At 49.8% G+C, this 23,208-nt stretch overlaps 1 protein-coding gene across 2 annotated transcripts in view; it reads right to left on the bottom strand.

The window, feature by feature from the left end:
• The window catches only part of AFF4 (ALF transcription elongation factor 4), a 1,482,962-nt gene that overhangs the window by 727,850 nt on the left and 731,904 nt on the right, over positions 1-23,208 (bottom strand). For both annotated transcript variants that reach the window (XM_069652488.1, XM_069652489.1), the window contains exon 9: positions 17,219-17,267. In XM_069652488.1, the coding sequence (XP_069508589.1) occupies positions 17,219-17,267 (49 nt within the window). The remainder of the gene's footprint in view (positions 1-17,218; positions 17,268-23,208) is intronic.

Genomic DNA, 23,208 nt, shown 5'->3' with positions numbered 1-23,208 from the left:
AAGTTTTAGAGCCACCCCCTGAAACCAGGACCCTCAATGGGGGCCCCTAAATTATACTGGTCTTAGATATAGCCCCAAGAAGGGGAACTTGCAGAGTAACATCAGTACGTTTAGTCACCTTGAGAGGGATGTCGAGCAGAGACTCGGTATACTTAGTTCCATATGTGGAAACCTTGGGGCTGACCCCGGTGACAATCGCCCCAGAAGTAATGGGCCTAACTTTAGCTCCTAAAAGGGTAAACTCAGAAAATCATCCGGTTTTGGCAGCCCCTTTGCAGGGGACCAGGGAGGAAACTCTGGAGCACATGTTAGATCCCGTTCTGGACACCTCAACAAGATTCCTGGTAATAGGGCCACTTGAACCCCTCCCGGAACCAGAAGACCCATGGCCGGGGTGCTCTGAAAAGGTACGAACTTAGTGGACGTTTCCTTTTTTTTTTTTCAATGAACAGCTGTAAATGTGGTGGAGGAACGCATTGAAACACCTCCCACCTGACAAGCCGATACAAGTGGCCGGACGGAAAAGGGAGTCGCAGTAGAAGAGTCCCAACAGCGTTCCGGGCCTAAGCACTGCAGACAAAGTGTGGGGGTCCGCCGTCGCGAAACTACATTTGCACGATGAACAGAAACCGAATCCATGATGCTCCGGCATAGACGAAGGACTAGATGACCGTGGCACCGGAGAAAGAATGAAGGACAGGGGAACCTTCAACTAAGAGGTTGCGTAGTACTGCTTGGCCGACCCTGGACTCCTCTCTGGAATCTGTCAATGCAGTAGAATCTTGTGAAGGTGTTCGTAGACCTCCACGTAACAGCCCTGCAGATTTCCAGCAGGGGCACACCAGACAGGAATGGTGTCGCTGCTGGTGGAATGGGCTATCGGACGGCCAGGCAGTGGTCGGTTTGCCAACCAGTGACAGCGCGTGTTACAGCCGGAGTGCCACCTGTACATGGAAGCTGCCACATGGTGCACAGGACCAAAGTTCATGAAAAGTTGAGACGTCTTTCGGAAACTCTTTAAACATCAGAGCACGCACCACATCCAGCGAGTGCAAAGTCCTTTCACCCGATGCCGAAAGTATCGGAAAAAACATAGGCAACACCAAAGGTTCGTTGAGGTGAAGTCCGACTGACCCTTTGGCATGAAGGAGGGCTGCATTTGCAGCACCACCCTCGTGTCGTAAAAAGTCAGATAACGCTGCTTGCAGGACAGGGCCTGGATCTCACCTACGAGCTTGCATAGACTCGAAGGCCCCCCCCCATGAGCTGCGTCAGTACCACAGTGAGTTCCAACGCACGGGCAGGCTCCTTCACCGGCGGGAACGATCAAAATAGTCCATTGAGGTATTCCTGGACTAGACGGTGCAACCAAAGAGAAGACCGTTCCAGAGACCTGGTGTAGTGGGAGATAGCCGCCAGATGCATTTTGATGGCGGCGTGCGCCAGCCCCACCTTGGCCAAGGGCAACAAGTACGGAATGATCGGAGGGGCCGTGACCCTCAGAGGGTTGATCTTCTGCATCCGGCACCACTTTGCGAAACGCTTCCACTTGTCCCTGTAGCACAAAAGAGTCTACGACGCTCTGGCCCTGGCAATCACTTCCCTGCAGTCCGCCGGTGGCTTGTACCCACCGAACACTAAGGCTGCAGGAGCCAGGCCTTCAGGTTCAGCGACCCAAGTTCGTGATTCGAGGATTGCGCCTCCTTCTCTGGTGAGCAGATCCACGACCACTGGCTGCTTGACTGGAGGAGACGTTGACAGAATGAAAAGGTCCAGGTACCAAATCGGCCTCGGCCATGCCAGGGCGACAAGGATCATCCTACATCGGCACAGTTTGAGTTGATTGAGGACTCGGAGCAGGAGAGGCAACGGCAGGAACGCGTACATGAACAGGCCTTCCCAGCAGAAGGAAAACGTGTCCCCCATGCTCCTGGGCTGTGGAACCTGCTGTCGAATCTCTGGCATGTGGAGTTTGTCACTGTCTAAAACAGATCGATCTGGGGTCTGCCCCACCTGAGGAAGAGGCTGTCCACTTGATCTAACCAAAGCTCCTACTCGTGGCAAGAGCGCAGCTCCCTGCTGAGGGAGTCGGCCATGGTGTTCTTGACTCCTGCCAGGTGAAACTGAGGAACATCCCTTGGGTGACAGCCAGTGCCACAAGTCCTGCGCCTCTCTGGAGAGCACTGGGGATCTGGTGCCCCCTGCTTCCTGATGTAGAACACTGTGGTGGTTTCGTTCGTGAACACCCTCACAGCCTTGCCCCCGAGGGACGGAAGGAACGACCTGAGGGGCCAAAACACTGCACGCAGTTCCAGGACGCTGATGTGAAAATGCTCCTCCTCCAGTAGCCACAGACTCGAGGCCTGGAGACATCCGGTGTTGGCTGTCCATCTGTGGTGACTATCTCTTGGTATGGGGGCTCTGGAAAGCCGTGCCCCCGGAGATGTTGGAGGGCACCCCCCACCACCTTATCGCTCGACGAAACTCCTCGTCGAGAGCAATAATGTCTGTGAAACTTCCAGAAACCTGGCCCCACTGAGCGTCCAGGAATTCCTGAAGGGGTTGCATCCACAACCTGCAGAGTCTGATCAGGTAAATAAACAACAACAGCATGCCGAGCAACGACTTGATGGTCCGCACTGTGACCACCTTCAGTGCCAACAGCCGTTGCACCTTGCCCAGTATGGCCGCCATTCTCTCTTACGAGGGAGCCACCAGGCAGGAGACCGTGTTAAGTCTGGACCCCAGGAACAGGGCGTTGTGCGATGGAATCAATACAGGACTTTGGATAGTTCACAGAGAAGCCCAGATCCATCAACAGACGGACGGTCCTTTCTGTGTGTTCAACGGTTATTTCCCTTGACTTGGCACAATTGAGCCAGTCATCGAAGTACGGGTACACGTGTATCCCTTGTAGACTTAGATGGGCCACCACTGGTGCCAGGCACTTTGTAAACACCCTGGGAGCTGACTTCAGCCCGAAGGGAAGGGCCTTGAATTGGTAGTCTTTTCCCTGTAAAACGAAGCACAGGAACTTCTGATGCTTCTCGTGAATGGCAACTTGGAAGTAAGCATCCTCTAGATCCAGCGAGGTCAGGAAACCTCCTTCCTCCAGTGGTCCGAGCATATGCTGCAACGTGACATTCCTGAATTTCTGCGAGTTGAGGTACTCGTTTAGACGCTGCAGGTCGAGAATGGGCCTCCAGCCCCCGGACTACTTCTTTATCAAGAAGTATCTGGAGTAGACTCCGGAGCCCCGGAGTCGCTTTGGAACCAGCTCTATCGCGCATTTTCTTAGCATGGCCTGTACTTCCTGCAGGAGCTGAGGGATGTGCTGCGCCTGCTGGGCCACCACTGGTATCCGCGGACACTTCTGCTGGAATTCTAGAGTTCGTCTGTGGGCGAGAGTGTCCAGCACCCATCGCTCAGTGGAGATCTTTTTCCACTCGCTGACGAAGCCCGCCAGCTGGCATCCCACCGGGGTGCATGAGTGGGGCCAGTCGTCCTGGCGGGTTCAATCCTACTCCGGGGCCACCTCTGAAATCCTTGCAACAACCCCTGTAGGCCTCCAGGAATGGGAGGGCTGGTGGTATGAGGATAGTCCCCTACGCAACCCCTTCAACGATCTGCCAGATTTCCCTTCTGGGGCACAAAAGGAAGGACCATGTTGCTGCAGCGTGCGAGGGCTAAGGACACAGAGACCCACGTCGGTCTTGATGGCTTGCAACAACTCGTCGACGGCCTTCCCAAAGAGATTGTCCCTGTCGAAAAGCATGTCCAGGACCCTCATCTGAACTTCCTGCCAAAGTTGGTGGCTTTCAACCAGCCACGATGAAGGCAGACAACATTCCCCATCTGTCGGAAACCCGTGTCTGCGATATCCAGGGCCACAGTAATTGCATCGTCCGATGCCACCTCGCCTTCTTGGAGGATCTACAGCGCCTCGACCCGCTTGTCGTCGGGGACAATTTCCAGCAGTGGGGCCATCTTATACCACATCACCCTGTCCTATCTGGCCAGTATTACAAGAGCATTTGCAGCCTGGACCGTTGTTGCCGCTGAGTAGATCACCTTTCTACCGACAGCATCCAACCTCTTTCCCCTCGCTGTCCAGGGGGAAGAGAGGCTGAAGATGAGGGGTTGGAAGACTTCTTCCTCGCAGACGTTGAGACCACCGAGTCCGCGGAGGGATGCGACTGCAGGCACTTGGGTGCAGACTCGGGCACCCAGTACTTCTTTTACAGCCTGTCTCTTTTCACCAGGGCTAAGGCGGGATTCCTCATCCGCGCCAAACCCTCATCCCTAAGGTTGTCCAGAAGAGGCACGGGCAGAAATGTCTTCCTCTTGGCCTCACGGCATTGATAAAGGAAGCCTTCCTTCTTGTTCTCGTCTGGTGTCAGCTGGAAGAGCTCAGAATCGCGGGCAACAATGGCATGGAACGATCCCACTTTGTCTGGGGAAGAAGCTCTCGTGGTGGGGAAATGCTACTGTCGTCGCCCGTGTCTGTCGTTGCTGTGTCTGTCCCCCGTATCCCTGGGGGGGTAGAGGGGGGGAGAGAAGCATATATGGCAGATGATATGGCGTAGGGTGCCGTTTTCTCTTCTTCGCCAGCAGGGGTCCCAGGGCACAGGGGCCGGTGCCGTCAGCATCCTTTTCTGGATCTCTGAAACCAGTGGAGAGTTGAAAGAATGTCCAGCGATACGTCCCTGGGGGGTATCGTGGGGCTAGGCTTACTGGATACAGCGTCCACGTCATCGTCAGCATTCCCACCGTCCCCCTCAGCATTTATGCCGTCGTTCCCAAAGTCCTCTAGGTCCGTGTGAATGGACACCATGTCCTCTTCGTCTGAAGAAGAAATATCGATGCCCTGGAGTACAGTAGAGGCCCCCATTGCCACCTTTTTTGCATCCTGAGGGTTCTGTCTCGGGCTCTGAGATGGCATCCTCTTCTCCAGCGTTTTCTCCACCGACTTGGCCGAAGCTTCCCGCCTGGGAGGGGGCCACTCTGGGCGCCGTCTGGGTCCACTGGACCAGGTCAGCCGCTTTCACCTTCAAGAGGGCGGCCGTCACCAGCTCGATCGTCAAGGATGACTTCACCTGGACCACCTGGGTCTTCAAGGGTAGGTTGGACACCTTACCCTGCGCCTTCATCTTCTCCGGCTTCTCCCGCAGTTTCTCCGGGTTAGCCGATTTCCTCTTCGAGGAATAGCTGGAGCGAGGACTTGAGATGGAGGCCTACAGTGAAGATGAGCGAGCCCTGCTCATTGTGGATCCGCTTGCATGGCGACCCCGTCAGAAACGGACTCTTGGGCCCACACGGATGGAGCGCCCTCAAAGTACTTAGACGCCTGCTCCTCGGACCGGCCAGTCCTGGGTGAGGCATGTCCCTTCTTGCCAAACGAGGTAGAGGCCTTAGCGTTGAGCCACGCCGCCAACCTACTGTGACGATTTTTGAAAGTGCGCTTGGAGAAACCAAGGCAGATTTCACAATCCGCTTCCTTATGGTCTGGATGGAGACAGAGGCACTGATAGTGTTTGTCCTCCACAAACACATTCCTCAATCCGCAGCTGGAGCAGAGCTTGTAGAGGGATCCTCCGTCCTTCTCCGATATAGTCCGGCGTGTGGTGTAGGCCCGATGGCCTTCTGGAATCTTTGATGAACTCTTGATGATTCTTGCCCTTCAGAGGCCTTGAAAGATGCCGACAAACAGATCCCCGCTTGCCGGTCAATGAACGAAGAGCACGCAGGTACTATTTGACAAAAATAGGAACTTTTTTTACTGAAAAAAATGTGAAAACGCAGAAAAGCTCAGAGCAAAACACAAAGAAGGAACAAGTTACTTACCTGAAACTGTTGTTCTCCAGCATGGGTCTGGCATGGATTCACATGCTCATGAATATTCCCCGTCATCAGGCTGGGAATCCTCGGTATAGAAAAAAATCAGTATCAGTTTCGTTTCTGATCTGTCTTTCTTAGTAGTAACCAATCACTGGTCTCTGGGTCATACTGCCCCCATCCAATGACTGCCCTCTCCCTAAACCCCTACCCTGGCAGCCATCCTCAGATTTGGTAGCACATGAAGTGGCAGTATGACCAAGTGAAGAGACGCAGAGGGGTAGGAGGGAGGGTTTGCATGTAGATCCAAGCCAGACCCATGCTGGAGAACAACAGTTACAGGCAAGTAACTTGTTCCTTCTCCAGCATGGGGTCTGGCATGGATTCACATGCTCATGAATATAAGAATACGTAGCAGTACACACATGCACAACCACAGGAGGTGGCAAGGTTCAACATTAAGCATTACATGGACTCAACATTAAGCAACTCTTACCTCCTCACCGGGCCCACCTTCAGGCGAACAGGTTGCACAGCACTGCTTGGCCGACTCTGGACTCCTCCATGGAATCCTGGTTGACGCAGTAGAATCTCGTGAAGGTGTGCGTCGACCTCCACGTAGCAGCCCTGCAGATGTCCAGCAGCGGCACACCAGACAAGAACGCTGTGGTAGCAGCGATCGCTCTGGTCGAATGGGCTCTCGGACGGCCGGGCAAAGGTCGGTTTGCCAACCGGTGACAGTGCATGATGCAGCCGGGGAGCCATCTGGAAATGGAAGCCTTTGAGAGGACCTTCCTCTGGTTCACAGGTCCAAAGTTCACAAACAGCTGTGATGTCTTCCGAAAACTCTTTGTGCGGTCCACGTAGAACTTCAGCGCTCTAGTCACATCAAGCGAGAGCAAAGTCCTCTTGGCCGGCGACGAAGGCGACGGGAAGAAAACTGGTAACACCAAGGGCTTGTTGAGGTGGAAGTCCAACGGCACTGAGGGCATGAAGGAGGGGTGCGTCCTGAGCACCAGCCTCGTATCGCGAAAAGTCAGGTATGGAGGTTTACAGGAAAGGGCCTGGATCTCTCCCATTCGTCGTACGGAGGTGATGGCCACAAGAAATGCTGTTTTCCACGACAGGAACTTCAACAGTGCAGAGGTTCGAATGGCGCCCCCATGAGCCTGGTCAGCACCACGTTGAGCTCTCACACCGGGGCCGGAGCCTTCACCGGCGGGAAAGAACGGAAAAGTCCATTCATAAACTCCTTCACCAAGTGATGAGACGACAGATGGTCGTCCCGTAGTTCTGGTGTAGGGGGAGATCGCCGCCAGATGTATTTTGATGGAGGCATCGGCCAGCCCCACCTTGGCCAGCGACAGCAAGTACGGCAGCACTTGAGGGGCCGTAATCCACAAAGGGTTCATCTTCTGTGCACGGCACCAAACAGAGAACCTCTTCCATTTTTGTCCATAGCACTTGAGAGTTGAGGTCGCCCTGGCCTTTGCAAGAACCTCTTTGCAGTCCGCTGGGATATCGTACCCTCCAAACTCTAGTGCTACAGGGGCCAGGCCTCCAAGTTCAGCGACCTCCGGTCGTGATGGAGGATGGCGCCTCCTTCTCTGGAGAGAAGATCTGCGTCTGTTGGTAGCTTGATTGGGGAGGGGGGCGCTGACAAGTCCAGAAGGTCCGGTAACCAGACCTGCCTCGGCCATGCCGGTGCGACGAGTATCATCCTGCACCAGGACCTCTTGAGTTGGTTGACGAGTCGCAGTAGCAACAGCAACGGAGGTAACGCATACAGGAACAGGCCGTCCCAAGGGAAGGATAAAGCATCGCCCATGCTCCTCGGCTGGGGAAACCTGCTGGCGAACCTCTGGCACTTGGAGTTCGTCGCCGTAGCAAATAGGTCGATCCGGGGTTTGCCCCATTGTTGGAAGAGCCGATCCAATTGGTCTTGACACAGTTCCCACTCGTGGCATGAGCGGAGCTCCCTGCTCAGCGAGTCAGAGATGGTGTCCTTTATCCCTGCCAGGTGGAAAGGCACCAGAAACATCCCATGGGCCACTGCCCAATGCCCCAGCTCCTGGGCCTCCTTGGATATGGCCGGGGACCTGGTTCCTCCCTGCTTCCGTTTGTAGAACATCGTGATGGTGTTGTCGGTGAAGATCCTCACCACCTTGCCCTTGAGGGACGGGAGAAAAGACTTGAGGGCCCAGAACACTGCTCGGAGCTCCAGAATATTGATGTGGAGTGACCTCTCCTCAGGGAGCCAAAGGCCTCTCGTGTCTAGATTTCCAGTGTGCGCTCCCCATTTTTCCAGGGAGGCATCCTGTGCCCGCCGCAAGATGCGTGCGGGTGCCCCACCACCGGATTGCTTGGCGGAAGATCTCGTTGAGCGGGATCTCATCTTCGAAGCTGCCCGCTGCTTGCATCCAACGGGCGTCGAGGAACTCCTGTAGAGGGCGCATCCGCAGCCTGCAAAGGTGCACCAGGAAGATGCAAGAGGACATCATGCCGAGGAGGGATTTGATGGATCTCACCCTGGCCACGTCCGTGGCCAGCAGACGCTGCACCTTTCCCAGGATGGCTTTCGTCCTTTCCTCCGACGGAGAAGCCAGTCGCACCACTGTATTGAGCTTGGTTCCCAGAAAGTGCGACCTGCGACAGAAGTAGGTGGGATTTTGGGAAGATGATGGAGAATCCCAGATCCTGGAGCAGTTGGATGGTCCTCGCAGTGTGCTCGACGGCGAGCTCCCTTGTCCTTGCCCGGATGAACCAATCGTCCAGTAGGGGTAAACATGGATCCCCTGCAGGCGCAGCTGCGCCTTCACTGGTGCTAGGCACTTGGTAAAAACCCTGGGCGCCGACTTCAATCAGAAGGGCAGGGCCTTGAATTGGTAGTGCCGTCCCTGGACTAAGAATCTGAGAAACTTTTGGTGTCCTTTTCGAATGGGGATGTGGAAGTAGGCATCCGCCAGGTCCAAAGACGATAGGAAGTCGCCTGCCTCCAACTGTCCCAGCACCTGCTGGAGGGTGACCATCCGGAACTTCTGGGCCTTGATGTATTTGTTTAACTGACGCAGGTCCAGGATGGGGCGCCATCCGCCTGTCTTCTTTCTGAGGAGGCGGTATCTTGAGTATACTCTGGAGCCCCGGAGTCTCTTCGGAACAAGCTCGATGGCACCTTTCTTGAGCATCACCCTTACTTCCAGTAGCAGTTGAGGGACGCGATTTTCCTTCCTGGCCACGGGAGGAATGTGGGGGCACTTCTTTAGGAATTCGAGAGTGTGCCCGTGGGCCAGGGCATCCAGCACCCAACGGTCGGTGGAGATGGACTCCCACACGCTGACGAAGCTCACAAGCCGGCATCCCACTGGAGTGCTTCGGTGGGGGCCTGACACTACGGCTGGTTCAGTCCTACTTGGAGGTGGCCTTGCCATCTTGGCCTCCCTGGGGATGGCGGCGGGATCCTCCTGACTTGCCGTGCCCTCTGTAGGCTTCTTGCAACGAGGAACGGGCTGCCTGGCGGTACGTCGACGCGCCACAGCTGAATCCTTTGGAGGCACCTTGCTTGCCTCCAGAGCTCCGAAAGGGCGGCCGTCGTTGCTGTAAAACTCCCAAGGCCCGCGCCGTCCCAATGTCGGCTTTGATGGCCTAAAGAGAGTCATCTACTGTTTTCCAAAACAGGTTGTTCCCGTCAAGGCCATGTCCAAAACTCTGGTTTGCACGTCCTGGCGGAAATCAGTTGCCTTGAGCCATCCCCGCTGTCGAAGGCAAACAGCGTTGCCCAACTGGCAGAACCCGGTGTCGGCGATGTCCGTGGCCACTGTTATGGCATGATCCGACGCCACCTCTCCTTGATGCAGAATCTCAAGGGCCTCAGCCCTCTTGTCTGGCAGGAAGTCCAGCATGGGAGCAACCTGTACCACAGCTCTCTGTCGTAGCGGGCCACGATCACTAGGGTGTTGGCCGCCTTGATCGTCGTCGCCGACGACGACATGACTCGTTGCCCCATGGCATCCAGTTTCTTTCCCTCACCATCGGGTGGGGAGGTAGAAGTCTAAGCCGTCGCCCCTGCCGCTTTCTTCTTGGCCGCCGCAGAGACGACCGAATCCTGGGCCGGCTGGGCCCCAAGGCATAAGGGGGTGGAATCCGGAACTCTGTACTTCTTCTCAGACCGATCCCTCTTGGCAGGCGCCGTGGACGGGTTCTTCAGGACCGCAAGCCCTAAGTCCCAGATATCGTCGAGCAACGGTACCGCAAGGACTGTCTTTCTCTTGGCCTCCCGCCGTTGGTAGAGGAAACCTTCCTTCTTCTGTTCCTCGGGGCAGAGCTGGAAGAGCTCGGATGCCCTGGTAACCGTGGCATGGAAGGAGCCAATTTCGTCGGGCGGAGAAGCCCGAGGGGGTGGTGATGGAAGGTCTATCCCTTCGTCACCGCCGTCGTCGTCGTCCTCCTCCTCCTCATCCGTCCCCGAATCCATCGCTGTTTCATCTCTGGGCTCCGGAGAGGGAGATTAAGGCTCTACGGGCCACGAGGGCTGGAAGGGTGGGGGGAGGATGAATTCTCCCCTGCTTGTTTGGCGAACTTCCCGACGGGCCCGGTTCCACCGGTTCGCCCGTCGGGGTTAGAGGCAACCTCGTCCTCATCTCCGTGCATAAGGTTGCCATCAAAATGGCCGCCGTTGGTTGCGGTGGACAAGATGGCTGCTCCTCCACTGGAGCTTCGTCGTCGCCGCTCTCCTCGATCACTTCCTGAGGATCTCTCCCCTGGGATCAAACCTTCTCGAACCTCTTGTTGAGGTCTTTCACAACTTCAACCAGCTCTTCTTCAGAGGCTGTATCCGTGTCCGTAATGACCGTCGGGGCCCCCCCTCTTTTTCCAACTGGGCCTTGATGGGGGTCTTGACGATGGGCTGGAAAGAGGATTCCCTGCGCGGCGGCAGGGAAACTCTGGGCCCCGAGGTCGCCTCCACTGGGGTAGCCTCCACAGGCTTCGCCAGGGTCACCACGACTCCCTAGATAGAGGCCTTATCCGGGTGAATCAAGGCCTTCACCACCTTGGGTGCGGTTGAGGCCTGCACCTTGTGGGGAGGGTTACCGTCTCGCTCCCCCTCAGCTGATTCCTTCTAGATCTACCGGGGCCTCTCCAGAAGCTTGCCCGGGTTCTCGGATTTCCTCTTCCCCGAGCCAGAGCGTTGGCTCGCAGTTGATGGCAATGGTGAAGGCGCACCCTGCCTGGTAGCCAAGGAGCCCGACCCTTGGGCGCTCCCAGTGCCTGCGGACTTGCGGTGCTTTGCCTTTTGTTGGGCCCCCGTCACCAGGGTGCCCTCACAGGACTTAGAAGACCGCTCTGACTTCTTCTCACCTGTTGGGCCTTTCTCCAGCCAGCATGCGAGTCGGGTCCAGCGGTCCCTCATGGTCCGTTCCGACAGGTTCTTGCAAAACGCACAGTCCTTTTCCACGTGCGTTTTGTCCTCATGAAGGCAGTAGAGGCATCTTGAATGCTCATCCTTCTTGAAAACATTCTGTAATCCACGTCCAGGGCAGTTCCTGAACAGCTTGGATCCGGGTGTCGAGCTTCACTTGTCCTGGGCCATGTCCACAAGGTAGGCCTCAGATCTTCCGGAATCCTCCAAGAAGAGTACTCGACGAAAACTTCGCCCTTGACGGGTCCCCGTTGATCAGAAGTAGAAACGGTGGAGCTTCAGGCTCGATTGACTGAAAAAATGAGAGGGCAGTCATTGGCTGGGGGCAGTATGACCCAGAGATCAGTGATTGGTTACTGCTAAGAAAGACAGATCAGAAACGAAACTGATACTGATTTTTTTCTATACCGAGGATTCCCAGCCTGACGACGGGGAATATTCATGAGCATGTGAATCCATGCCAGAGCCCATGCTGGAGAACACTTGAACGTGCACCTGACGATGGCTGCCAGAGGAGGGTCTTAGGGAGAGGACAGTCATTGGCAGGGGGCAGTAGGACCCAGAGCTAACTGACTGGTTTATAGGAGAAAGACAGTTTGTACATGAAAGTGAAACTTTTTTCTTTACCGAGGATTCCCGGCCTTACGACAGGGAATATTCAAGAGCATGAGAATCCATGCCAGACCCCATGTTGGAGAAAAGGTGGATTTGCAGAATATGGCTTGGACAGATTTTAGGAGGCAACCATAGTTCTAGTGATCATGGAGCTCTGAGATTTTAGTCAAATCTCAATCAAGGCAGAGTAGACAGTGGTTGAGGCTTAGTCTCAGAAGAGTGCGAGTGTGGTCAAGGCCACTCAATCCATAAAGAAAGGCACAATAATTTCGCTTCAACAGTCAGTTATAAAAATACTGCTATTTATGTATGCCTTTAGAAAACACTGAAAAAGAAAATGTGCAGGTAGTACTATAACACAATACTCTATAATACAAATATATACAATTACCACAAGGCTCATTTAATCGACACCATTAAATAACGTATCAGGCAATGCAGGTATGTACTGTAAATGCAATAAAATGGTGGTAACCAGTCACAAATACAATAGCCTAACTTAAGAAGTCCAAACACTAAGATGAAGAGGCCTTGTGCACAAAAGTCACAGGGATCAACAATGTTTTTCACAGGTAGGCGTTCTTTAAAAAGAATTAAAGGGGCTTGTAAACTAATTAAAATTAAATAATGTACCCAATGATAGCAAGTTCTCTTATTTCCAGCCCCAAGGCTAACCCAGGCAAATGATACTCTAACCAGGTGAGTGTAGGGGAGACAGGAGACAAAGCAACTTGTTCTCAATGCTATCCTATGGAGGACTGTTGGAGGGAGTTTGGGGGGGGGGGGAGGGCGGGCACACTAATGCCACCTCACGCAGATTGTCCCAGTTGTTATGGATCGTCGGGGAAGAGGGCCAGGGGCTCGATCTTCTGCCCTTTTTTCTGGTGAAAGTGGCAGGTTCAAGGATTTGTCCCGTCAGGTGCAACTGCAAGATGCAATCCCTGTCAGCAAAGAAATGCAGACCTCTTCAGGACACCTCACAGGATGGAGGAAGCCAAGTTCCAGCGACTCTCACCGTTTAAAGGAGACAGTCGTCCTTCCGATCACTGTTACAGAAGCTGCTCCATGAGAGGTTCCATTGAAAATAGGAAGCTGGAATTAGGGGACAAGGTGACTTGTGGCCGATTTGAACGTTGAACGGCAATGCTTCTAGCGAGATAGCCCACAAGAGAACTGGTCAGTCCGCTGGGCAGTCCAGGGACACTTGCTATGAAGGGCTGGATTCTCATGAAGGCGTCCAGACTAGTTGGTTACAATAGTCGAAGGGCTAAAGCACCCCTTAGGGCCTTCAGAGATCAGGCAAAGGAGCAGGGATTCACTGACTGGGATGCTGGGCTACTTCAGGAGTGGTCTTTGGGTTGTCAACAGTCCGCTTTTCTTCGAGGGATTATTGCTCGAACATAGATCTGGTGAATAGCTGTACGAGTCGTCCTATTATCCAAAATATGAGCTGGAAGTCCAAGCCCACCAACGATAAGGATCTACACCATTCAAACAGCCAACAGTTGTTTAATCAGGGACAACTACTGGTTACACATCTGCCCTAGTAGCAGACTTTCTGGCACCAGTGATGTGGACTAGACACTTCCAACCCTATAAGGCAGGAAGGCGGCCACACAACAATATGGGAAAAGGACTAGCAGAAACGCTCATTGGCATGGAGATTTTAGGGTGTTTCGTAGCAAGATGCAGTAAATGCGAAAGGGGACACAAAAATTATATAAACTGTATCTGCTGCCACCAGCTTGTCTTAAGGCACATATAAAAGTAGCCAATAATATCCCAAGATTAAAATTCTATAGTGATACAAAAGTATCCCCACGGCACTGCATTCTAGGATGCAGTGGGCACGGTCAAAAAGTTAAAAAGTGTAAAAGTCAAAAGGGAAACAGTTTCCGAGTACGGATAGTCTGAAGGACTAATATGTTTCTCCATAACAAAAAAACAAAAGGCCAGGGGAGTGAAGCGAAAGGTTTCATTTCCCTGTAAACGTCATGACCGGTTCAAAAACAAAAGCAAAATATTTAGGGGTCTGTAAAAATATGCAGGGAAAGTTGCTTAACAGAAATCTTTCCTAACATCCACGCTACACTGCCTTTGTCTAGTAATGTAACTACTTTTAACCTACAGGGTTTACACCCAATGCAGGTCAACGAGCCCAGAGGCACTTAAGTGAAAGGAACTCAACCCGCAGACTCCAACTTGCAACACCACAGGACAGGGAAGCAGGGACAATGAGGATAACCATAGGCTTTGCTGTAGTAGGCTCACATGCTCCAAGTTTGCAGCTTCCAGACTGTTAAATCAGACTTAAGCAGATACCCCTAGGCAGGGAAAAGACGGTCTGAATTTCGTTGCAGCAGCACAGGAGGACACCTCAGGACCAGCAGGTGGCAGTGGGTTTTGTTGTGGGCCAGCACAGAGTCGCCAGGACCTAGAGAGCAGCACGTACAGACCTCGGGTTCCAGCAGGCCCTTCCTCGTAGTTAGATGGCAGAAGTAGGTTGGTGAGGTCCCAGCAGAGCTCAGAGGATGCCAGCAAAGTTTGCAGCACCGATGCAGAAAGCGATCTGTGCAAAAGCAGCAGTCCAGTTACAGTCAGGTGCATGACAAATGCAGACCCCGGCAACTACTTCCTTGGAACAGCGATGGGTGCACAGCAGGGCTTCAGAATGATTGGTCCCTCCAGTCCAGAAGGCAGCGGCCACTTGTTCAGATCTTGCCAGTCAATCTGAAGGCAGAGGTCCAAAACCCAGTGGTTGGCTTGACATTTCTGTTCACACCACTAGTCAGATACTTGGATCTTATTCGATGATCTCAAATGGCCCGAGGTACTCTCCTTTTTTCCAGATTTTGGTTTGGGGCTGTCCGATCACACCTACAGAAGAGACTAGCAATATTCAAACAGGTGGAGGCTTTCCAATTAGCGACAACCTGCAACCTCACAATCTGACCACGAGCAGGACATGTAATGGGCAGACAAGTACTACTTTCAGGCACTTCTCTTGTATAAAGCACTGGCTGGCAACCCAGAGCTGGATTGCTGCATGCCCTTATTTGATAATTTTACACCAAAGAAGGAAGTAAGATGGCCAACAACCATGGATCAGCCATTATGAGTATATGATAAATGAAAGACGTTGCAGTGAAAAAAAAAATACAAAAAAGAAAGAAAAGTGCACAACTGTGCACTGGGAAATACATCGAACCATTCACTGCCACCAGCCATTTTAGTATACATCATAAAAGTAACTGATGTTATTTACAGAAATATAAAAAGGGACAGTGCCCGTGAAGCACTCCAATGAAGGTGGCTTGTGCTACAATCTAAAAATATTATTTTTCCGTCGATAACAGTGTGGCCTCGTTGCCACAAACGAGGTTGTGCAACGAATAAAGTCCTCATGTGTTGGGGGTAAAAAAAAGGACAGTTCTTTACCATCCTCTCCTGGGTAAAGCTAGAGCCCAGGAGCAAAGACTTGCAATTTAAAATATAAAAAGGCGATTATCTGTGACAGCCCTTATACTGTGCTTAAGTTTCAAACACCCTGGGCCAAAAATCCACTTGAAGGGGCTTTTATTTTTTTATAGATGAACTGACATTAGTAGGCTAATTTTGTCTAAAATGACATATTTAATTGCTGGATGGCACATATACGTTTTGCAAATTATTGATCAGCACATCCGTTTTAACACTGCTTGACTGACATAGATGAGGAAGCAAGTAGTTTGTCCTAATCTAAAAACCAAGTCTACTTTGACAGTCTTTGGATGCCAGGCTAAAACAAATGCAGTTGAGCATACCTTTTTGCTTTCAGATATTTGGTTAGAATGTGAAAATGTTCTGAAGCCGGCTGCTAGTACTGGAGACAAAACCCTTCTTTAGTTGCATCTCTATTAAAGAGGACACAGATGGCCATCTTTCAAAGATGTTACCAGTCGTGATGGAGACCAAATACTCAGGCAAAATAATACCAGTGACTCCCCTAGAATCAGATCAACATCAACATCTAGACTGCCCAAGTGACCAACCCAAGGCACTTTAGGAGTACATAAATCAGGGAAGGTGTAACCACACCTAGAATGGAGCAGGTAGCATGCATGAGACAGTCCCCAACCTTGCCATGGCAGATACTTCTGCTAACTCCGGCACCAATCCCACGTTGCTTTTTCCCCCTCTGCAGAAGAAAAGTAAAGCACATATTTTGCTGACAAAAAACGTTGCTAGTGGAGGTTGCCAATATGATGGATATGATTCTGCAGGGATTGGCAAGCAATCTATGAACCAAAGTCTAGAGTGAAATAGTTGCCACATCCAACAACAACAAAAAAAGCCACACTCTGAGGCATAGAATACCTCATGTAGCGCTCCCAGATCTTACACACTGGCCTTAGGCTAAATTGTGGAGAAGGGACATGTCACAACGAGAAACCTAGGCCAACACGTCTTACACACTTACCAAAATTACAGCAAACAAGATTCAGACTTAAAGAAATAAGACTCTGGACGAGTTGGTCAGTCCTGACTAAGAAAAGATGAGACTGATAACTAATCCATACAACTAAACCTTTGGACAAAGTGACAGGCTCTGAAGTCGGATCATTTTAGTATTTCTTATTGCTTGAGAAATAACGTTCTTCACTTTCCCAAAGGGCTAAACCACATTACACATCAACAAATATAAAGTGGAACATGACTTCCCAAAGACTAACATGAATTTCATAGAAAGGACCATTGCCTCACAACTTTCTGCAAGCTACCTAAACACACTTTAGACAGCAGATGCAGGCATTAGCAAGCTATTCTAGACCATGACTGAGCTCTTGGTTATCGTTGGTAAAAGCATCAAGTAGAGTAAATATGGAAACAGGTTTGAGAAAGTAAAAGCCAGGTGACAAGGGCAGCACAAATCTAACGGAAATGCATTTTACGTTAAAGAAAATGAATGGCTAAATGAATTAAGATACTTGTAGTAGATTTTTAAAAAAAGCCAAGATTAATTTTCTAGAAATATAAGGTACAACTGGAAACTTCTCAATAAATAGTAGCTTTTCACCTAGCGTGTTTAATGGTTTCGCCGATCATAAATAAAAAAATGGGTGGGTTTGAACATTGTGTCTCACTCATCGAGTCCTCTCCCACATTCACTGCCTATACACGTAGGTACGCCAACACGAGGACAGCAGGAATGGTGAAACTTCATTACACTATTGTGTACAACACTATCCAGAAAACAACTTATAAGGACTGAATCATGAAGGTGTATCTAGCAAATCAGGTGTATTAGCAGTAAGAAAAGTTAACTACATAGAAATATTGTTTTCCAGAGAATTAAAAAAATATAGTATTTACGATTTGGGCTGGTGTCCATTGGATGTTTTTGATGACGCATTATACCTTTCTGCAAAGAGAGAAAACAGGAAGCTTAAAACCATGTGATCAAATGGAAAATAAAATGCATTGAAAACATAATGTGTTTCATAACAAACTGGGAGTAGCAAAATATACAACAAAGTGTGAATGTTTTGTTGAAAGCAACCCAGTATTGTAAAAAGGGTTTTAAAAAAGAATCTATATTTTCCCAGTCAACTGGTGTGTGCTGAACATAAAAGTGCAGGCAGAGGAAATTGACATGTAAGCATTCCGATAAAATCTGAAAAACTAAAATAGTTAATTGAGGAAACATTAGCTGTTGATTCACTGGAGTACACAGTGCAACACAATCTAAATATTCAACTTGAGGTTGAACTCTAAACTGTATTTATACAAACTGCCAAACACTCTGCTGCTTAGCCCTATTTTTCATTTTAGAGCAAGTTAATACTCAACTTAACACACTTATCTGATTAGTTTATACATAAGATACTGATTTTTTATAATGTGCCTAATACCGTACCAGAGTTCGGTTTCTAAGCCTAGATCCGGAATTCAAACCTATGTTGCCCTGTGTGGTCTTGCTTCTGAGACCAGCGCGTTGCCCCTATGCTACTATTCGTTCACTGATGAGCATCAGTGTGTTAACTATTAGCTCTTTATATTCTGTGCACTAATAACTTTGCATCCTCTATCTTATAAATAGCATGTTATTAACCTCTCTTGAATGGTATTGCCAGGCCTTACGAGCAAACAATTGCAAATGGAGCACATCTGAAGCACATGAGTAGAAGGAAAAGATGGAAAAGAATAACCTGAAAATCCCAGACATTTTTCATAGTTGTTTCACCCAATTAGACTAGCAAATGTGTTCACGTACAACATTTAACAATTTTGACAAAATATTTCTACTTTGCATATTTTATGCAACAACAACAAAAAGATTCAGATTGCCTTGGAGAATCATTAAAAATAGGCAGTTTGAAGAGCATGGGAGATGTCTTTGTTACTTAACAGTAACTGTATTCCTCCAGCATTGGTATCTTTCATAGATTCATATGCTTGAATATTCCCTGTCAGACCAGGAACCTTCTAATTTAAAATGAATTATATATATTCAAATGAATACAGAATGGTGATAATGCCTGCAGAGTCATTCACTTGTGTAGTCCCTCCACCTCACTTTGGTCCTTTTCACCCTAACCAATGAGGTGGCAAGGCTTAAGCTCCACCATAGGCAGCCATCTTCCGATGTGGGGCCATAATAACTGCAATAAGATGACTGACAGGCGTCAGGGGTCATTGGTACAGGGTTTTCACAAGATGCCCTTTTAGTAACTCAAAAGGGTTTGATAAACGCCTCACTATCCCCAACCTATCAAGATCTTGCCTGCCTATCAAAATAAACTAAAGGAAACACTAACAAAAGAAATCTGTCCCTCCCACTTATACATAAATCAAACCTCAAAGACAATTACAATGTAACAGAAAGAACATTTAAGTTCAACTTAGACCCAAATAAATGTATATCCTTGTAACCTGGGTTGGTCCCCCTTCCCCAGATTCAAAGCAGAATTTTCACTTAAAGGTTCAAATAAACAAGTTCCTTTTTGTAACCAAGTTTGGACCATAAAGTTCTTCTGGCTCCAAAAGTTTCCCAATTAAACTTTAACCAATAGTTAAATTTGATGACAAGATAGCAAAAATTCAACACGTCTTCTTGAGAAACTCAATACTTTTACAATTCTTCAGTATCATCAAAGTTGGTCAGGGTGAGCCCACAACAATTTGTGAAACACTTTAGTGACTTGGCGACTTTTTCTTCACAAAATCTACCACAATGCAGTACTTCAATGATTTCCTCCTGATCCACTAACCTGCCAGGATTACCACTAAAAGGTCCTTTCCTGGTATACTGTCCTGCCAGGACAAAAAGATGCCAACACTACGACAAGTACTTAGTGGTAGGGTCTACTTGATACAGTTAGGAAAGTCTTTCACTTTCAACAACTTCGACATTCACAACTTCTTTCGGGAAAACACGTTAAACATGAATGTTTTTCATTCCACTCTTGTTTTTGCCACAGGCAATGCAGGTTATGCTTCACTCCCCCTGAATAGGTTATATCAGGAGGGCCTGTTTCTTGGCACTTCTGTTTTCCCACTTGCACATCAAAAACTGTTGACAATGCTTCTTTCTTAAACCTGCTTCTGTTTGGCTTAGGCAATGCTGGTTATTCTGCTCGACTATTGCCTCTTCCTTATTCTGGCAACAACAGTTACAATCCTTCTGCAACAATGTTCTTTTGTGGGTCGTGGCCAGTCGAGGCTAGAGAGACATGCTGCCTCGGTGCCCTCTGATGGCGAGGGACGTTCTTGGGGCCCTGAACGCCCCTTAAAGGTGGTCGGCAGAACCCCACACCCACTGAAGACTATGAACCCCTCTGGAGTGATCTCCTCAAATTGTGTGTGAAATGGCACACAAAGGAGGAAAACCAACAAAAACTGCCCAGGTGCTGTTACAAAATGGCAGGCACTACTCCTGAAGCGCCGTAAGCGGCCCAACACTGATGGGCATACCTTGCGCCCCTACAGCATGAAACCAGTTCTCACAGCGGAGTGAGCTGCATGTGGATTGAGAAGGCAGCGGGCCTGCCATGGACAGCTCCGAGAGGCGGATCACCCACACGCTGCATGAGTCGGAGCGACGGTGGAACTCCCCCCCCCCACCCTCCTCCCTCAGATCAAAGCGGTTCTCCTTACCCATCCCCCGTTCCCCTGGCTGCTCCATGGCCGGGTGTATGGTGGAGAGAAGAGGCGAATGCACCAGTCCCTCGGGATGCTTGCGGCGGAGCACGGCGTATGAAATACAGAGGTAGGGGCAGGCGGGAGAGCCCATGCTGTGATCTGCCTTTGCTGAGTGAGCAATTAACTCTCACAGGAACGTAACACGGCAGGGAATTTAAATAGGCAACCCAAGTTCTGCCTCCCAATGTGAAAGGAAGACCCCATGCTCACAGCCCATATCCATGACGATTCCTCTCCTGGGGTCATATAACTCCACAGTTTGGTTGATGAGACCAGCAATAACTCTGAAGACCTTGTTGGAACTTGTGCGAACTACTGCTCCTGACGTTTCCTGGGCACTGCATGCTGTTTATGTAGTAGACTAAGCCAAGTACCAGTGGATTAGGAGCGGTGGAACTGGTATATAGTGATTAAACCCGACCTTCAAGGTGAGAGATTTGTGCCCGTAGAGAAAGGAAGTGATTCCAGGCAGAACCACACCTTTGTATTCTGGAACTTTGATAGTGCCACTGAAGTTTAGCTGGGGGGGTCCTATCTGCTACACCTGCCCTACAACATAGTAGTCATAATGCCAGTTGCTACTTGGAAGAGGTGGTGTCTTTCATCAACTGGGAAGTAGGTGACGGTGAAGAAACTTCACTTTGAACCCCCCTGTTGGGCACGTATCCGGGGGAAAGGTAAAGATGGCCAAACAGCCGAGTAAACAGAAAGGCCCCGGCTCAGAGTACATCAAAGCAATGATGCAGGATCAAGAGGGTGCGAAGCGCCAGAACCAAAGATCAGTGCAAATCCATTCCCCTGGAAGCACGAATACACAATTGGAAATTGAGAACCGCAGAGTTTAGCAGAGTCTGTTGAGTGAGCAGAACTGTGGAGCCATTGGAGTGTTTCTTAATTTTTCTTTTTGGACCCTGGGCGGAGACTCTGCAAAAGCTGACTCGCACCACAGAGCGGTCACGGATTCTAGCAGAGTCTTTTGAGTCCATTGAGGATGTGGAGGTGTGGACGTGAAGGAGAGCTCCCCGTCTCCCTTAGCTGCATCTGGTCGGATGGGTGGTGGTGGCGGTGGAAACTGCACCTGCATGCTTGGAGCACTTCTTACGGCACCCTGAAACCGTGAATGCTAACATCAAACGGTTGAAACATGGGGAAAAAGGTCTCCTAAATTCGGGGCAACTGACGCATAACTGCATAAAGGTGCGGGTAGAGCATCAGGAAGGTGGGTGTTGAACAGGAGAAAGAGAAAGTGTAATACACCAAAGTCTAGCACATGACATTGTGTCTACTGAACCAATTCCTTCATTACGAGTCTTAGCCTGGCGCATGCATAACGATCTCTGCAAATCTGTCACAACCGCCACAAACTGTGCAGCTCATAATGCATAGACACATGGGGACGATGAGAATCAGTCCCAAAAAAGGGCCGATGAGACAAAGTGCCTTTCTTGCATGCCAAAATTAAGCAGTGAGCAGGATAACTCGACAAAGCAGCGAGTAAGCTTCCCTGAGTCTGAATGTGCTATTAATGTACTGAGCTCAAAACTTGAGCTGAATAAGTTGATCACTCAAGCTGACGTGTTCTGTTCACCCTTGAATTACACAGGTGACAGTTGCAATCAAGTTGGCTCCCCATTGCTCGACTTTACAGCGACACCTCAAGGAACAGCCCACGTTCCCACAGAAGCTTTATACAAGGAAAAGGAAAATAGATGCAATTCAATTCCTTGGAGGTGGTAAATAAACTAAAGCAAGATCTCACAACTGAATAAAACACGTAACCTAAAGAACAAATCCACGAATCTAAGATGTCTCCAGAAATAGGTACCTGTGATCCACCAAATCCAAAGATGAAAGAAAACCAATTGAGACAGCCTATGGTAGACACATAGGTGAGTGATAAATTCAAACGAAGAAGAATTGAGAGCAGTGTGTCACCTAAAATGAATTGCTCTCAATATAAGAACAAAGGCCCACGTGTTCAGTTATATGTCACCCACAGGGCATACATGACCCCCAGCAAAATCGCCAGGTTCGGAGGCACGGCAGCACAGAAATGCCCCAAGTGCGGGGAGGTGGGCGCTGGGATGATTCACATGTTCTGGGCGTGCCCAGAGGTGGGAAGATTCTGGGTGGAAGTTAAACAACGCCTGTCCCAAAAGGGGATTAAGTTAGAGGTGGAATCAGTATGGGCATGCACGCTGGGGGGGATTTACCAGACCACGCAACCTAAAGCACATCAGTAAACTGAAAGATCTGGCCTACATCTTGGCCAAACAGAGAATTGCTATGGGCTGGAAAGCAGCCCAAAGACCAAGATTAGAGGTGTGGTGGAATGATCTCCTGAAATGGGCAGATGCTGAGACGGCAGCATGGTATGAAGCAGCTAGGAGGGGAGGGGAGGAGGAAGCGGGACCCCTGATAGCATGGAGACAAATGGTGGCCATGATGTCGGGCCTCTCCCTTGTCGAATGCAGTGAATATAATACGTGTGACAACAGTGAAGGGGAGTAATCCCAAGAGAAACAAAATTCGAGGCATCAAAGTAGGAGCTCGAGTTAACGGGGAGGAAGGGGGGAGGACTGCAATGAATAACATGTAATTGTAAGCTAAGAAGCTAGCAAACGAAAATGTCTGATGTATTGGTTAAGTTTGGAGTTTTAAAAAAATAATAAAAACTGTTTAAAAAAAAAAACAAAGGCCCACGTGTCACCATGCCAGAGCCCGTCTCTGGCAAAGAAGAATCAAATAGAATCTTCAGAAAGTTAGGGGTCCTACCTATCTGAAATATCAACTTCTGACTGTTCAATTATGGAATGCCCTTTTCCGAAATTGGGCGAGCTAATGCTCACATATTAAATAAACCATACGCAAGCGTGGTGCCAGGTGGAAACATAACTTCAAGTAAATCATGTCATCTATGTCCATCTCTATTGCCGCATTCATGGAATTATATGAGAACATTAATGATAACATCAAGGACCTAGCTACATGGGTAGCACTAGTACATTCTAAGTTAATAAAACTTGAGGAGACCCACAACTTGGGTAAAGGAGTCCAAATTGATTTTAATAAAAAGATTGATGTCACTTTGAACACACCGACAGAACAAAAAAGAAACATTTTGGAGAATAAACTGTTTGCTGAAGTTGCCAAAGAGGCCC

This window comes from Ambystoma mexicanum, chromosome 3p, assembly GCF_040938575.1.
Source record: "Ambystoma mexicanum isolate Mex_15411 chromosome 3p, UKY_AmexF1_1, whole genome shotgun sequence".
In the NCBI taxonomy this organism is placed as follows: domain Eukaryota; kingdom Metazoa; phylum Chordata; class Amphibia; order Caudata; family Ambystomatidae; genus Ambystoma; species Ambystoma mexicanum.
This window is presented reverse-complemented; position numbering and strand designations above follow the sequence as displayed.